The sequence below is a fragment of the Wickerhamomyces anomalus genome, assembly GCF_001661255.1.
Source record: "Wickerhamomyces anomalus NRRL Y-366-8 unplaced genomic scaffold WICANscaffold_2, whole genome shotgun sequence".
Classification (NCBI taxonomy): Eukaryota; Fungi; Ascomycota; class Saccharomycetes; order Phaffomycetales; family Wickerhamomycetaceae; genus Hansenula; species Hansenula anomala.
In genome coordinates this window covers 555,980-572,783 of record NW_017567111.1, presented here as the reverse complement: position 1 = coordinate 572,783, position 16,804 = coordinate 555,980, and the positions used below count along the sequence as shown (strand labels likewise).

Genomic DNA, 16,804 nt, shown 5'->3' with positions numbered 1-16,804 from the left:
TACAAATTCACAATAGAATAAACCAGTATTCAATTAAATTCTCTCAAGAATAATAAAAATTTGTAGATAATTTTTCTAAATTTTCCAAATCATAAATTTGTTCATCATCAACAACGTTATTATCAATTTTAACATCATAATTCAACAATTGAACAGTCTTTCTAATTTCAAACAATTTATCAATTTGGAAATTCAAATCATCAGATAATTTATCATAATGACCTAATAATAAATTCAACCCATCTAAATAATTGAAAGAATCATGTTTTTTAGCATAAAATGTAAATAGCACTTTTCCCTTTCTATTAATCAAAGTTATCTTGTTGATGATAGTCTTACCAACAAGATTAATCAATCTTGAACTTTCACTAGGGTTTGTTCTTATAGCTGTTGGATCAACTTGTTGAATTTCTTCAATTTTAAAATTTGCAATTGAATTGATTTGAATTGGTGTGCCAATCTTATCAATATTTGGGATATTTTGAGTTTTGAATTTATACTCTTTATATAATAAATTTTTAAAATTTGGTGAAAGGATCATGAAATAAAAATTTGAATCAGGAGTTGTTGATTGATCTGATGTGTTGAACGTTGGTAAATCTGCAAAGACCCAAGCACCTTTGGATAATTGTAAAAATCTTTGATTTTTGATAAATTCGAAAACTTGATTTTTTAAAATCTTGTCAAAAGATTGAATTTCTAATGATGCTTTTGATAAATTTTCATTTTTATAATTGTTTAATTGAATTTCTCTTAATTTTGAATAATTTGTTGTTTTGAAAATTGTTAGAATTTGATCAACAACATGTAATTCATCATTTAATTCATCGTTCAAATGTTTTAATAAAATTTCCACTAATGGTGATAAATTTTGCAATTCATCTTGTTGTGCACCTGATTCTTTCCAAATTTCTAAAAATTTTGAAATTATATTAAAATGTAATAAATCTCTTAGGAATAAATATTGTTTCAAAATTGGGAAACTTGTTGATTGATCAGTTTGGAAAATTGCCAATAATAAAGTTGTGACTCTTTGTGAAACAGGTATTAAGGGGAACATTTCAGATTTATTATTATTAAACAACATTTGTTCATGGAATGATTTTTTGAATGTGATATTTGAACTTTGTGAGAAAAAATAAAAATCAATCAGTTGTAAAATTGAGAAATTGTTGATAATGAATGATTGATGGTCTTTTTGCATTGCAAATTCTGAAGTTTCTTCAATCATACTTAATTGTAAAATATTATGTTGATCCACTTTAATTTCATTTAAAGTGTTTAATATTTTCAATAAAGATTCATTCAATTTCTTGATACTTGGTGATAATATTTGTTTAAATCTTTGATCTTGTAAAATGTTGTTTAATATGATGAAATATTCAGATTTTTGTAATTTTAGGAAATATTTAATCAAATAATTTAAACTGTAGAGCTGATAATGATTGATACTGAAATAACCATTGATAAATTCCAAAGATTTTAGAATCAAATCAACATTTTCAGTGTATAATTTTGTACTTAGCACATCCAAGAATAATAAATTTGAGTTTAGAGATCTCAATAATGGATTTAGATACTCTGAAGGATCAACTTGATTAAATATTTCACCTTTCAACATAATCAATAAGATCCGGAATGTAGCCATAATGTAATCCACCGTGGTACTTTTGGTAATTGAGCCTAGTATACCATTTAGCAATGTTTCATCCAGCACATTAACAAACAATTCATTTGGTTTTGAAGATCTAATGACATGGGATAATAAGATTATTGATTTGAACTTATCTGGAGATTGATTGGTTATATGGGCTTTTAGATCGTTGAGGAATTGTAATGAGACCGATTCTTCGAGATATTTGCCCTTGGCTTTTTGCTTCTCAAATGCCTGCTCTATTGATTTGGCAGAAGGAGGTGTGGTCATGGTTTGAAGTGGTTATTTGGACGTTGGGTATTAAATGGTTTCTGGTTGAAATGTGCTGATGAAATGATCTCGAGATCTTGAAAAAAAAAAAAAAATTCGAGATTACAACGTTAAATTTTAGAAGGTACATCCTTTTATTTACACTAAAACTATTCATTATCTCATTTCAATTCCAATTCCATTGGATTCTTCATCTTTTTTTGGACCTCTTCTTTTTTTTCCGGATGTTGTTGGCCAAATTATACCTCAAGATGTCATCTTTGGTATAACCTCTTTTATAAAGACATGGCTGATGTTTGGCAAGACAATAGGAACAAGTCTTGAATTTTATGATTTTCTCATTGGAATAAATCAATTTGAACCCTTCGTCTAATTCATCCTCGGTCATGTATTTTTTAATCAAATTTTCATCTTTTATTTCATCTTTTTTGGTTAAGTTTAGGTCATAAAGTACATCAATCTCCATTATTTCAACATGAGCATCACATTTGATCTTTTTAGACCTGCAGAAATCACAACTTGGACCAACTCTTTGTCTTTTAGATTTGGATGGTCTAACTTCATAGGACAATGTTCGTTTTAGTTCTTTTGGTGGTGTTGATTGTTTGATTAATATTGGCTCAATTGATGGCTCTTTTTCTTCTTCTTCTTCTTCTTCTCCTCCACTTGAAAACCCATCGTCTTGATCTGAAGCACCAGCACTTGAAATGGAACTGATTGAGCTTCTCGCACTGAACAAATCACTTGAATTGGAACTAGTTGTGCTCAATTGTGACCAACTTCTTTCTCTAGGTATGAAATCAGCAGCATTCTTCAATTGTGTCAAATCCAGTTTCAATAGATAGGAAATTGGTACATTTGATAGTTCTAAAGAGAATGATGGTTTCAATGGCTCAATAGCAGGTATTAACAACGGTCTGTTGTCTCTTTCTGCTGATATCACAAAACTCATGGCTACTACAGAATAGAATAGAATTAAAACACACCATCAAATCCAAACCACTTCGATCATCTTTATACTCTTGAAAAGGTACACCTGTGGTTATCGGTTGTGTCACTACAAAGTCCGAGTAAACCAACTTCTAGTGTACTTATTATCTTTATTTACCTTGTTGGTTATATACATAGTGGGTCACGTGCTAATCACGTGACTTAATAGCCCTAAATTTTATTATGTAATCAGGATTACAACAGGGTAAATTTCGCGAATCTTCATTTCAATTTTTTTTAAATTTTCTTAAAAGCGTTGAATTTTTTCAGTCTTTTAACTAGTTTCAATTCAATAAAACAGAAACAATTCAATTGGTATGTCTTGAACAGAACTCATATTGATCCCATTCTCTTTTAAATGATGAGAAACAGTCCTTAGTGACTTTTATATTTATATAAACCCAGCTCTTCGACTAATCTGTTCGTGAGAAGAAAACTTGTCAAACGCTCTGATTTCAAAGATGATGATGATGAATCAATTTTAACTAGATAAGTCTCATTACTAACAATCACAAGAATGTCAATTGAATAACAATATTGAATGAATATATATACATGCTCTATTAAAAACTCTATGTAACTTTTCACTTTGTCTTTCCTCCAACAGCCTTGAATATTAGAATATCACCATTCTCAATTATATAATCTTTACCATGTCTATCGAATCTAATAGCTTTTTCCACATCTGCAACATCTTTCAATTCATCTTGTCTTTCAATAACTTTGTCAGATTTTGAAACTAATACATTGATGAAATTTTTTTGTAAATCTGTATGAATTAATCCTGCACCTTCTGGAGCTGTTGATAATTTTTTAATATTCCATTCTTTTGCCTCAATTTGACCACAAGTATAATAACTAATCAAGTTTAATGAATCCTTCATTGCTAAAACCATTTCGTTAATAATTGGTGAAGATTCTTCACTATTAACAAATTCATGTTCATGATCTGCACTAAACATTATTAACTTATCATTTGGTGAATATTCTTTTAACCAATTTTGCACTCCTTCAATATATTTATTAGTTTGGGATTCATAATCTTGTTTGGAAACATTCAATAAATAAACAGTAGGCTTCGCCGTTAGGAACTTGTGTTTATTTATAACCTTAACATCATCTTCATTCCATTCCAAATAATTTGATAATTTACCATTTTCAAATAATATATCATTAATTTTCTCCAGCACTTCATTCTCTTTAATCATCTCCACTCTTAAATTCTGTTTATTCATATCTTTTTTATTTCTCTCCATCGCACTCTCCACTGTTTCTAAATCTTTTAATAATAATTCATCATTAACAATTTCTAAATCTCTTATAGGATCAACATTAATTTCAACATGTGTGACAGTATCATCATCAAACCCACGAACAACATGGAAAATACCATCAACATTTCTAATATCAGCCAAGAATTGGTTCCCTAAACCTTCACCTTTTGAAGCATTTCTCACCAATCCTGCAATATCCACAATCTTCAAATATGATGGTGTTATCTTTGAACTTTTGAAAATTTTGGATAATGAAATCAACTTTGATGATGGCACTCTATACAGTGCCTCTTCGGGCTTTATGGTGGCAAATGGGAAATTATTTGGATTCCCCAATAATGATTTAGTTATTGCTTGGAAGAATGTACTTTTACCAACATTTGCAAGTCCAACTATACCAACTGATAATTTACTACTTGTACGTCCGAGTAATGCATTGTTTGATCCTGATGTTTTCGATTTAGTGGTGACTTTCTTAGCGAGCGAAATGGATGATGTATTGAAACACCTTTTGAAACACTTCATAACTATTCATTGATGTCTTGAAAAGTTGATTGAAAAGTTGAAATCTGGAAGTGTAGTATATTTTTTTTTCACTATACACTAAAAATCATGTTGTATCAACCAAAAATTAAAACTAAATCTATAAATCATGTAAAGAATTATAATGTTCACCAAGAGCATAACTATGCTTATAATAAACCAGTTTCAACTCTTCGTTATTTCCATCCTCGTTTATTTTCAGAGTGGATCTCCCAGTCATCATCACTGAGATTGGTGAATCATATTCTTTACTCAATGCCAATATCTCTAAATCACTTCCCCATGCTGCAGTTTTTTCAATCTTTTCAGTATATTCATCAATGTTTTTCAAACTCATAGTTTCTTCATCAAACAAATATGGGATGAAAGTATCAGGGTCTTTTCTGATATGATTTGCAGCTTGAGTTCTAAGAGTTTTAATATCAACTTCAACACCTTGACGAATCTTCAATTGATCTGCAATTGATGCAAAGAGACAATTACCATCTGGCTTTATGTCAAATTCTTTTAGTTTAGCAATTGAACATAATGATTTTATATTTTCATCTTCAATTTTTTTAAAATCTGGTTGTAATGATGCTTCTTCCTCTGCTTGTTTTCTTTGTTCATCTAATGCTGCTTGTCTTTTGGCCAATCTCTCCTTTTGACGATTACGCTTTGGGCCCTTTTGTTGTTGCTGTTTTTGTTGTTGCTGTTTTGGCTCTTCTTCTTTCTTTTCAAGCTCCAATTGTGCTAATAATTTTTCAGGTGTCAATTCATCATCATCTTCATCTTCATCTTGTTCAACTTGTTTTGATTCTTCCAAGTTACCATCACCACCACGGGATCTAAGTTCCTAAAGGCAGGCATGTTAGTATTTATGTACCACTCAATTGATTTTTCTAAACTCACTTTTAATTCTTGTTCATGTTTTTCTTTCAACTTCAATTCCATATCTGCACATTTTCTTTGAACTTCCTTCTTTTTAGATTTTGTAGCTTGTTTCTTTAACCCTGTTATATTCGCTATAAGCTCCTTGTTCTCTTTTCTATGTCTTGCCAATAATTCATCTTCTGTTTCAAATTCACTCATCTTTTAATGATAACCTTCTATAAATTACACCTTTCTCATAAATGAATTAAAAAATCTTTTAAAGACCATATACAAAAGTCGCGAAAAAAAAAAATTGGTTCGGCCACCTCAAAAAACAAGCGACCCCGGACAGGATCGAACTGTCGATCTTGTGATTAACAGTCACACGCCTTAACCAGCTTGGCCACGGAGTCAATTGAACGGGTAATGTGCGGCGTCTGAAAAGCCTGACTATGCCGGAGCGGATATATGCGCCCGATGTGTTATGTGATTTATTGAACTATTTTAATAAGAAACATGACTTTAAAAATATACCATAATTTTTGCTAAAAGATGAGCTATATAATGATGTAAATTGAATTGTGAAAAAAAGCTTTTTTGGGATTTTTTTGAAATCATCATTTTTTTTATAAAATTTGAAACTAAAATTTAAAAAGCCACGGTGTCTATTTTCCTAATTTAATATAATTTCAGAAGTTAATTTTTACTTAGCGACGTTAATATAACACTCGGCCGCTTAATTGCAATTGAATTATATCGATTTTGAAGCTGTAGCTAGCTAATTATGAAAGCAAACTTGTAATATAATTTGAATTGAGCTAGTAGGCCCCTCTGTCGATATTATTGCTTTGTGTCGACGACGTTCATTTTTCTATATAGAAAAGCCTTTCCAGATTAAGCTACTTAGAACAAGAAGAAGCTTGAACATGATATCAAGGCACTACAATTTCTCAATTTCAAAAGATCATTATAAATCAAAATAATTTGAATAACCGTGTTGATAAAAAAACCGAGCAATTTGGCAGCTCATTGACATTTGAGCTTTCAACCATATTTTTCCTTGTGCTCTTTAAGCTTTTGATTCATTCGTTGTAACATGTCCTCAGGTATCGTTCTATCGTGATAGACAAGCTCAAATTGCTCGATATGCTCTTGTGCACCAGCATTCAATTGATGTATCCCATCCTGGAAAGTATAATACATGTCTGCACCATCACGCTCGGTCATTGTCATTTCGGCATGGCCCGTCAGAAAGCCTTGGATACAAGCAAGTATTGGACCATCAGTACCAGTGATATTCAAATGACGCCTAATCTCAGGAAATATTATAATTTTTTTATCCATTGAAATTCCATATTGGTAATTTTCAGGTGCAAAAGTTTGAACACATCTAAGAAATCTTTGAAGTGCTAAACCCGAAAAAGTTTCTATAGCTCCAGTGGTAACCATGAGAGTTGGAATGTAAAAAGACAATAAAGAAAATAGTTTGACCATTTTGGAATGTTTTTATTGTTCTGAAACAGTCATAGAATGGTTACAATGGGTTAGCATTGTATTTATAGTCACATCGTGACAGTGGCTAGATCACATGGACCAAAGTTGAGCTTGCAAGATTTTTAGTACTTTATTGGTCATACATTCAGTAGTTTTGAATCCAGAGTGCCCAATTTACCAAAGCTTGTGGTTCAGGATCATTTGTTTGACTCATAGGGATATAAATATGACTCAAACAAACCACAAATGAGCTGGATACACACTTCCGTATTCATTTATAATAGTGGTACCTAGCCGGAGCTTACCACAAAAGTAAGAGAAAGGGATCAACTACAAGAATCTCTTTAACCTAAAATTATAATCTTTTAAAATAGTATACAATGAACTGTCTAGTTTAACTAACGATGAAAAAATAGTGTAACGTGAATGGAAAAATAAAACTGTCATAATGGAAATGAAAAAATAAACATAATATATTGTACAATGAACCATATTGAAAACCCATAACGAAAAAAATAAAAATGAAAAACCGAAACCAATGACATAAGAAACTAACAATTTTGCATAAAATGCTTTTTGTTCATCTATTCAAAAAGTTGAATAGCACCAAATGATTGTTCAATACCATATTCACCTGGTTGTTTCCAGTAATCATCAAATGTTGACAAAATTGTAACACCATTATCTAATTTATCCAAGATATCTGCAATAGCAATTTTTTGGTTTTCTGGAGATGGAATGTTTCCACCATTTTGATCACCTTTATGTGGGTAACCAGTTTCAGTAACAATAATATCTTTACCACCACAGATTTTAGCAACAATATCAACTTGACCTTTAACAAAAGAACCAGCAGTACTAGCTTTTGAGTTTTTGTCAAAGTATGAATGAGGATTGACACCAACGAAATCAATATCAGCTTCAGTACATAATGATGGATTTTCTTCAAAAGTCACTGGTGGTTCAGATGTGGTAACTTTACCTTGATAACCTGCACTTTGTAGTTTACCTTTAACTGATTTGATCTTTGAAACTAAGTCTGAAACAGAAATAAAACCAGATTGAACAGCTTCATTACCAATGGTTAAATAATCAAAAACGTCAAAACTGTTTTGTTGACCGTATTTGATGATAGCATCAACAGCATCATCAATTGAGTTACCACCTTCTGGACTGATCCAGAAACCTTGGTTAACTTTCAAACCTAATGAAGCAGCATTTGGTAAAACAGTGGTGATGGAGTTACAATCAGTACCATAAATACGAATTGTTTTAATACCAGTACCTTGAATCAATTTCAAATCAGATTTAACAGCATCATTATCTTTACAAGTACCATCATTATTGTAAGGACTGTAAACAATACCACTTGGAACGGAACCTAGTTTACCACCTGATGAGGTTGGAGTTGAAGAAGTTGAGCTGGAAGTCTGTTCGTCTGAAGAAGTGGTTTGAGAATTACCAGAGTCAGATGTGGTAGCAATTGAAGAGGCAGCAGCAGTTGGAGCTTGAGGAGCTTGAGATTGTTGATTGTTGTTTGAATCTTGAGAAGAGGAAGCTGGAGTTGAGTTATCACCACCATTGTTATTGTTGTTATTGTTGTTATTGTTGTTATTGTTGTTATTGTTGTTATTGTTGTTGTTATTATTATTATTGTTGTTGTTATTATTGTTGTTGTTGTTGTTATCTGTTGGTTGAGATTCTGGAGATGAAGTTGGTGATAATGTAGTTGTTTGGCCAGCATTAGTTGGTTCAACATTATCATTAACAACACTTGTGAAAGTGGTTGGTTGAGCTAATGATGCAGCATCAGTTAAAGTGTAAGTATAAGTAACACCATTACTAACCAAAATTTCAACAGTTGGCGCAGTCACAGTATTTGTAGCTGTTGAATAAGTATCAGTGACAGTGACAGCGTCTGCAGTATGTTGTCTAGTGATGACAATTGGTGCTGATAAAGCAATTTGACATAAATTGAAAGCTAAAGCGATTGATGAGAATTTCATTTTTGAAGATGTTCCAGATAATAAATGAATGACTGTTAGTGTGATTTGATTTAAAGAAAGACTATAAGTTGGAAACTATTATTTTGAAAAGAATGAATGTGGGTGAGTTATCACGACTAAACTTCTGGAACTTTGATCTGAACGTTGAAATGAATGAATGGAGATATTGAATTCAATGAAAACCAAATAACCTTAATGGAATGAATGGGATCATCTCACCTTTTATATTCCAATGTAAAGGCTGGTATTTTCCCAAACTTCTCCTACTTTATTATTGTAAACCAAACTTCTTGATCTGGATGGCTGGTTACTTGAGTCCAGATCATGCATGAACGTGCATACTGGTTGAAAAATTATTCACCGAGTTTTCAAAACATTCTAGATTCTGTCGATGAGTTCCAGATTTCAACTACCAGCACACATTCAGTGGTTAAATGGGCTTGTGGTTTGATGATTCAATGAAAAGAATGGAGAGTTGAAGTTCAAAAGATGTTTGAGTTTGTAGTTGATCCCTCAATCTGTATCTCCGAGATTTGATTTTGATGTCTAACACTGTTTTGTTCCTCCAAATAATGTTTCTTTAGCTATGTAGTTATTATGAACTTTAATACTTGATACCTCTTATCATTCTATTGTTTGGACCATTCTCATTCATGTACTCTTGCTTTCAAAATTCCATTTCAAATTTGGTTAGTTTCTGCCCAAAAAAGTTTTCATGCATAATCACCGAGAAGACTTATGTAATCTTTCACCGAGAACGAAGAAAAGCCAGCACAAAACAGCACCAGAATTTGAAGTAAATACTTCAAGACGAATCAGGAAATGGATCAAGCATCTTTCCTAAAAGGTAATGGCAGGTTTTTAATTGACACCATCAGTACTTGAAAGTTGACATCATCGTTATAGGTTCAGATGTAGACTGATTGATTTATCCAGCCTTATTTTGGAGAGCACCAGATGAGGTTGATGATTTGATTTTGTTTAAAGGTTGGTCGACGTTGAGATCATCATGTATGGAACTTGATACGAATGACAGTTTGCTGGCGCCAATGTTGATATCAATAGACACAATGATTTGGGATGTTGTGATATTCAGGAGTAAACTGGAAGGGTGAAAAGATTTTTCTTCGAAGAAGCTTCAGATCGCGAACCACACAAGTATTGTTACGACTAACCACAGAGACAAGATGAAATTAATTAGCTATATTCATTTTACTATCAAGCTTTGTTTTGAACCATAGTCACTTCCTCTAGACCCAGATCAAACTAACTCCTGGTTAGCAGAGTGCTGTATAGATGATGAAACAATACTCACAATCAATTTCTTTGGATCAATAAACTCAGCAATGTACTTGAGAAAGTTTTTATACTATTTTGAAGTCAGTAAAGAAGTCAAAATAATGGTTTGAAGATTATACTCACTAGTTTCTGTCTCTTTTGAGACTCACTTGTGATTGAGGCTGATAGAGACTTTATCTTATTCACCGATTCAGTGCTTATACTTGGCTTTGATTTTGCAGCTTCAATTTTATGTGATAAATCTTCCACTTCTTTCTGCAACGACTTGAGCTCAGCATCAAGCTCTTCATCTGATGGATACTTTGTTGTTTCTGAAAGTTCTGCATGCTGTTAGTTCAAAAACTTGTTTTATCACCATTTCAACTCACCAGTTTGTAAGGCACTCAAGTTTTGACTTGCCTCCTTGATGTTCTGCTTCATAACCTCTAGTTCCTCATCATAATTTATAGATTCTTCTGATTGATCCTGACAGCTGTTAGAATCTGTTTTGATTTAATTATGTATCATTCACTCACCACTTCAACTTTATTTGCAACCGATATTGACATCTTTCCAAGAACCTTTGTAACAATCTTGTTCTCAGCAGTCAAGTTTTCTAAAGCTTTGACAGCGGCAGCCTTGGAGATGTTGCCATGTAGGTTCTGGATGATATCGTTGACTGAGTAAGGGCGGTACTGTTGCTCGAGGTACTCTAAAATGGTCTTTTCAGCTTCAATTCTGTTAGCCTTTGATTAAAAACCCACATCAAAACAACTCACCTTCATCTCCTTTCACTTGCACTTTCTTCTCTTTCTTTGGAGGCATCTTTGCTTTAGTTTTTAGAAGTTATGAAGAAAAGAATGAGTTGTATAAAGCTTTCATCATTTCAGCGGCTAATTCTACAAGTAAAGATTTGAAAAATGACATCTATTCCATCTATTTCAACGACTCTGGCATTCTCATAATCACAGTAACAAGCCCAGTCCAGCCTAAAAAGTGCTTAGCTCCCTTGGCCTTACCTGTCTTGTCATCATACTGTTCATGGGCGAACCCTGTTGCCCTCCACTGTCTGTAGACGTTGTTGACAAGATTCTTTCTGAGCTCAGTGTATGTCTTATTGGCCAACGCAAAGGTATCTTGATCAAGTTGCTTAGCGTTTTCACCAGTACCATAATGTAATAAACTGTCCAAGACCAAATAGTTGATATTGAGCCAAATCGGACCTCTCCAGTAGTCTTCATCTGTTCTATAGAATTCATTGGACTTTGAAAGGGATCTCAAACCAAATGGTGAAAATAACTCTTCTGGATCAGCAATCAATTCGATAACATCACGAATGTGCTTGTTGCCAGGTGCCAACATCTTTAATGCAAATGGGAATAGAGAGATATATCCTTTAGCACAGTAGAAAACATCATTGTCAGCTTGATCAACAGAAACATCACAATATGCTTTATCCTTTTCTGACCAATGAAGATCTTCAATGTTTCTTTGGATGGCATATTCAACTTTGGAGTACTTGGCAGCATCTTCCTTTTTACCTAATAACTCAGCAATCTTCTTCATAGATCTTGTCATTGTACCTACCCATGAAATCAAATCAACATTCAATTCAGCAATATCTGGTGGTTGGGCCCTTGGGTAATCATCAAGACCAGATGGTAAGTTATGTGTGAAAGTACGACCTTTCCATCTATAAGCTTCCACTGGTGAAGATGGTTCACGCTCAAATTCTTCCAATTCACCCCTTTGAGTTCTCTTGAACCATTCGTAATGTGATTGTAATTTCGGATAAATTTTTTCAGCGTAATCAATCAAAAGATCTGGATATTTTAAATGTGCATCCGTCAACTCTGTAAAGTCAACTTTCCCATACGCATCAACAGTTTCTGGTTCATCAATGTCACCCAAATCCGCTGAACCTTCTTGAGCTTCTTTAGCTTTATTTAGTAAATCAGTGAATAACAACATTAAAGTTGGAGGATTTGCAATATTTGGATTTTGAACTTGGAATTCAACTGGAACTTGACTTCTTGCTTCAGCACCCAAGATTTGTTCTCTAGCGATCCATCCATCTTCATCAATCAAATTGAACCAACTTTTCAATATTTCCAAAACCAAATCTGTATCATATTGTAAGATTGGAATCAATTGGAAACCTTCATCCCAGTAAAACCCTCTAGGGAAAAAAGTTCTTGAAGGGATAGCACTAAACAACTCAAAAGGACCTTCAGGTTTCCCATCCAATTGGATATTTTCATATTTCTCTTCATTAAATTCTGTTTCTCTATCAACTAAATGATCACCATAGAAATATCCAATACCTCCCATTATGTTAGATAAAAACTCTTCAGCAAATTTTTGATATTTTGGCTTGTTGAAAGGTGGTTGCAAATCAAAGACTTTGTTGAATTTATTTTCAAACTTGGAGATGGTTTTATTTGTTAATTCATCAATATCTTCAAACTCTAATCGTTTATCAGCATTCTCAATGTTAAAAGTGATATCAAATTCAAAAGCGCCTGTGAAAGTTTTTTGGATAAAATGTAAGTTACCTTCAAATCCATTGATATTTCTTAATGACATGAGTGAACTTGGATGTGGCATAACCTTTGCATCTGGATTCTTTGCAGCGATATCATTAACAGACTCACTAATCAAAACATTGAAAATATCCTTAGCTTTCCAAACATTACCATCCGGTACTCTCATTGAAAGATAATGGGTTCTAGCTGGATTCAAAGCTGGATCTGCCAGTTGACTCTTTTTTAGACTTTTATGTAGATTAGTCTTTGGACCATCACTAACATCAATCTCAAAACCTTGGAAATCTATGGAGTGACCTAGCAATTTGATCGAATCACCTTTCTTAAACCCTTCAGGAGGTTCACCAGATGCCGAAGTTAACATTCCTTCACCTTCTAACCCAGCATAGAAAACAATAGAATTAGTTTGAGATTCATAACCAGGTCTTGGAACACCTTTCACTTTCATAGCCCAATTACCATCTTTGGACTTTACGAAATCAGTAGTTATATCCAATTTCAATTCATTATCTTTAAACTCTTGACGACCTCCTAATCTTGGATCATATTTGGTCCAGCCAAAACCTTGGAAATCTGCACCATTATCACAAAAATGTCTAATTTTATGGATGTTTTGTATATCATCGGCATTGAACCAGAACAAACCTGAAACCAAAGAGTGTGGGATTCTCGGTCTTATACCCATGTAAGCATTTGGTCTATAAGGACCCCATAATAACGATTGATCAATGGCATTTTGGTAGTCTTTGATGAGTTGTTCTTTATCAACATCTAGCCCCGAAACAACTGTTAGAAGAGCCGTTAGAAGCAGCAGAAAGTTCCTTAGCATACTGATAGGCCAATTGGAATATCTCCTGTGGTTTTTAAATGAAGTGGGGAGGAAAAATGTGATTGGACTTCGAAGCTTTTAACAATCGAAGGCTTTGAAGGTCAAAGAGGCTCGTTTTTTTTCTTCGTGTAAAATTCGCGAATTTTCTATGTTGATGTTTTTTTGAGCTTTTCATAACATCAACAAAACCCATAAACATAGCTGAGTACAGCAAGATGGATACTCAAGATCAAGCAACTAGAGCATTGATGGCAGTGGCGGAATCGATGGGCGTCAAAATCGATCCCAAAGTCCTCAAGTTGAGCGCAAATCTAATCGACCAAGGTGTTGATCCAGTTGTGTTGGCAGTGAGTACACAATTGCAAGATAAATATCACAAAAACTAACGTGTTTTATTGCTATAGAAGGCTATCAAAGACATTCAAAAGGAAACCAGAATGTGATAGAATCCAGATCTACAATCTTAAAATACTCATATACGTTAAAGAAGAAGTTCAAATCTGGTAAACAATACACATTTCAAGACTATGTCCAAAACGCCAAATCATGAAGACCACTCTTTACAACACTATATCATTTCAGTCATGAAAAAATTGGTCCAGTTCTTGACCCGAACAACTCTCTGAAGCAGACAAGAAGGTATTCACATTTCATTTTGATGATTTCATAATAATATAGGTTGATTCTCTGATCCATTTGCATCTGTAGATGATTCTCTATTTGGTTGGAAAGAATTGAATCCAATCACACTCCCAGCTTGGTACGACCCAGAGCCATTCCCGTTAGGCAGTATAGGTGCATTTGATCTTGCATTCTGTTGTAGATTTGTAGCAGGTGTTGGTACGTTATTAGGAGTAGCAGCCTGATTCTTCTTTGTGTATGTTCTTTTCCTTTGAGGTGCCTTCTTGGAAGGAGGAGCTGCTGTTGTATTATTATTATTATTTGATGTGTTTGATGTATTTGAGGTTGATGATGAAGTTGTAGACGCCGTTGAAGGAGGTTTGACTTGGGGTTCTTGCTTTGGAGGTACTTTCAACTGGAGGTCCTGGTTGACCAGCTGAAGCAAGGGCGTTAGCTTCTTGTACCTCTCCACGTAGTCCTCCAATGCCTTCTGCAGACTAGCTGCTCTCTGGGTGTTTTCTTCAAATGCTTGTTGTGCTTCAATGTTTGTTAGTACTCGCATTCCAATACTACTCATTTAGGCTAAAACTCACGTTTGGTGCTTGGGTCTATCGTGGCTATTCCTGTAAGGAAAGCAGCCATTTCTTGCCTTATCAGCGTGATCTATGAATCGCGTTTGTTAGTCAGTTGTTCCATATCAAACCCATCAGCAATATACTCACTTGTTTCTTCAAGTAATTCACTTCCTCCATAACATCATCTAGATTAATACTGCCCTCTTCGAAATCCTTCACCGTCAAGTTTTGAGTGGAATTTATTTTCTCTATCGCTGTGAAACTCTCCATGGTCCTGTATGCCCTCTAATATCTTGATAAACTGGTTGAAATTATAAGATGGCGTTCGTTTAATTATGACCTTAATCTTGAGCTGGTTTTTTTTTGTATCACCGAAGCAAAAAAAGTCGCTAGAAATTTTAGCTCTTGAAATGGGCCACTACTATATAGCCTTAGAAGTCAGGAAATATGAGGAATAAACAGGATTTTGTGAGATGAAGGTATGCTTTTATAGTATGAAAAGTTGAAGAAGAGTAAAATAAATACTAAGGACAGCATTACATCTGAATTTTAAAGACTACTGCTCTAAGATCTGGAAAAGAAAAATTTGGCACGGCTGAAATTCTTGTAAGTAAAAGCTCGCATATTCATTAAGATAATATCTAAAACGAGTTTCAAACTCAAAATCAAGTTCTTGACCTTATGACAACAGTTTGCTCTTTCAACGTCCAATCACAAGCGAATTTTGTCTTCAATGTTTCAAAATCAATATGAAAAACTGAATCAACATAATCCTTAGGCAACTGGAAATATGACTTTTGAATACATTTCAATGAATGATTGATCATCCTATTTTCACCAAATTGCATCATTCTATGGTACAGAAGATCACTTTCTGAATGATATAGATTCAACCATGTGAAATAATCCAAAGTTCTCCATGCCTTCAACACGCTGTGTAATTTGATATCATCATTTGCATATTTATGTACAATCTCTATCGCATCTTCATTATTGTTACTGAAATGTGCCAAATGCAATGCAAAGATATTTATAATCTCATTCAAATTTGAAGCCGATAGCTTTGAATGATGCTTTAATAAATAATTGATGCTAGGTACATATGTTTGATAATGACCAACTCTTGTTGCAATCCTTATGGAGTATAAGAATACTGATATGGTGAATTCATCTGGATCAAACTTTAACAATGCTTCTCTCAATTTCCCTGCAATTTGTTAGTGACTTGTCTTGACAATATCAGGTGAAATAAAACTCACGTAGTGACATCAATGTGTTATCTATAAGTTGCTTATTTTCCTTCTCATTCAGTGTCAGTCTTGAAAATGAACTTCTGATTGTCTCAACATCAGAATTTGAAAGATCTTGGGTGAACTAGGATGTGTCAGTATGTACTTCATCTTGAGCAAAGCAGCCCAAATACATACATCTTGTTGGATTTTCTTGAAATAGTTCGATCTTGCTTGTGGATCTCTTTGCAATCTATTATCTTCACCACGACTTATCAGTCCATACTGTTCATTATCCTTCTTCTTATCATTAGCAAACCTTTGTCTTCTTTTCTCAGCAGCGTCTGGATCTATTGGAATATTTGAAACTTGAGTGGAAGGCTTGGGAGTGGATTCAGATTTGCTTCTAATGTTGTAGCCATTTCGTCTTATATGTGGAGGTTTATATGTTTTTGAACGACGGAAACAATCTGCTGACGAAGGTGCCGAGCTAAGGCTATGTTCTTCTTCACTCATGAGATCCAGTATTCTCTGAAAAGATCACAGCAATTAGCGTCTGTCTTGTTATTACAAACTTGTCTTTATGGCGTTGACAAAAGTTGTTTGCAAAAATCAAAATACAAAAACCAAAACACTGGCGGAC

At 33.7% G+C, this 16,804-nt stretch overlaps 10 protein-coding genes and 1 non-coding gene across 11 annotated transcripts; all 11 read right to left on the bottom strand.

Moving 5' to 3' along the window:
• Positions 1-43: 43 nt before the first annotated feature.
• Positions 44-1,924, bottom strand: LMO1 (Lmo1p; the record flags this gene model as incomplete). Its single annotated transcript, XM_019184559.1, has 1 exon — positions 44-1,924. The coding sequence occupies one exon, from the start codon at positions 1,922-1,924 to the stop codon at positions 44-46; it is 1,881 nt and encodes a 626-aa protein (XP_019039994.1).
• A 190-nt stretch (positions 1,925-2,114) lies between these two features.
• Positions 2,115-2,876, bottom strand: WICANDRAFT_61351 (Zn(II)2Cys6 transcription factor domain-containing protein; the record flags this gene model as incomplete). The annotated part of the gene is made up of 1 exon (XM_019183165.1): positions 2,115-2,876. The coding sequence occupies one exon, from the start codon at positions 2,874-2,876 to the stop codon at positions 2,115-2,117; it is 762 nt and encodes a 253-aa protein (XP_019039993.1).
• Positions 2,877-3,498: 622 nt separating this feature from the next.
• On the bottom strand, positions 3,499-4,713 carry YLF2 (Ylf2p; the record flags this gene model as incomplete). The annotated part of the gene is made up of 1 exon (XM_019181580.1): positions 3,499-4,713. One exon carries the CDS (start codon positions 4,711-4,713, stop codon positions 3,499-3,501), a length of 1,215 nt encoding a protein of 404 aa, XP_019039992.1.
• Positions 4,714-4,831: 118 nt separating this feature from the next.
• OTU2 (deubiquitinase OTU2) lies at positions 4,832-5,802 on the bottom strand (the record flags this gene model as incomplete). The annotated part of the gene is made up of 2 exons (XM_019185492.1): positions 4,832-5,566; positions 5,623-5,802. 2 exons carry the CDS (start codon positions 5,800-5,802, stop codon positions 4,832-4,834), a joined length of 915 nt encoding a protein of 304 aa, XP_019039991.1.
• Positions 5,803-5,922: 120 nt separating this feature from the next.
• Positions 5,923-5,996, bottom strand: WICANDRAFT_t31. The gene has a single exon. It is a non-coding gene; the product is annotated as a tRNA-Asn (tRNA).
• A 631-nt stretch (positions 5,997-6,627) lies between these two features.
• WICANDRAFT_61348 (uncharacterized protein) lies at positions 6,628-7,077 on the bottom strand (the record flags this gene model as incomplete). The annotated part of the gene is made up of 1 exon (XM_019183164.1): positions 6,628-7,077. One exon carries the CDS (start codon positions 7,075-7,077, stop codon positions 6,628-6,630), a length of 450 nt encoding a protein of 149 aa, XP_019039990.1.
• A 590-nt stretch (positions 7,078-7,667) lies between these two features.
• SCW11 (putative glucan endo-1,3-beta-D-glucosidase) lies at positions 7,668-9,038 on the bottom strand (the record flags this gene model as incomplete). Its single annotated transcript, XM_019180659.1, has 1 exon — positions 7,668-9,038. A coding segment is annotated over one exon (1,371 nt), but the record flags the coding sequence as incomplete, so codon positions are not given.
• A 1,123-nt stretch (positions 9,039-10,161) lies between these two features.
• On the bottom strand, positions 10,162-11,186 carry HOP2 (Hop2p; the record flags this gene model as incomplete). Its single annotated transcript, XM_019184084.1, has 7 exons — positions 10,162-10,240; positions 10,267-10,349; positions 10,399-10,452; positions 10,506-10,702; positions 10,751-10,847; positions 10,898-11,091; positions 11,141-11,186. 6 exons carry the CDS (start codon positions 11,184-11,186, stop codon positions 10,302-10,304), a joined length of 636 nt encoding a protein of 211 aa, XP_019039988.1. The 3' UTR covers positions 10,162-10,240; positions 10,267-10,301.
• An 84-nt stretch (positions 11,187-11,270) lies between these two features.
• On the bottom strand, positions 11,271-13,736 carry CWH41 (mannosyl-oligosaccharide glucosidase; the record flags this gene model as incomplete). The annotated part of the gene is made up of 1 exon (XM_019184083.1): positions 11,271-13,736. The coding sequence occupies one exon, from the start codon at positions 13,734-13,736 to the stop codon at positions 11,298-11,300; it is 2,439 nt and encodes an 812-aa protein (XP_019039987.1). The 3' UTR covers positions 11,271-11,297.
• Positions 13,737-14,400: 664 nt separating this feature from the next.
• WICANDRAFT_83109 (uncharacterized protein) lies at positions 14,401-15,202 on the bottom strand (the record flags this gene model as incomplete). The annotated part of the gene is made up of 3 exons (XM_019185491.1): positions 14,401-14,894; positions 14,951-15,020; positions 15,080-15,202. The coding sequence occupies 3 exons, from the start codon at positions 15,200-15,202 to the stop codon at positions 14,401-14,403; spliced, it is 687 nt and encodes a 228-aa protein (XP_019039986.1).
• Positions 15,203-15,597: 395 nt separating this feature from the next.
• Positions 15,598-16,677, bottom strand: WICANDRAFT_61343 (uncharacterized protein; the record flags this gene model as incomplete). Its single annotated transcript, XM_019183163.1, has 3 exons — positions 15,598-16,139; positions 16,192-16,306; positions 16,360-16,677. The coding sequence occupies 3 exons, from the start codon at positions 16,675-16,677 to the stop codon at positions 15,598-15,600; spliced, it is 975 nt and encodes a 324-aa protein (XP_019039985.1).
• Positions 16,678-16,804: the final 127 nt, after the last annotated feature.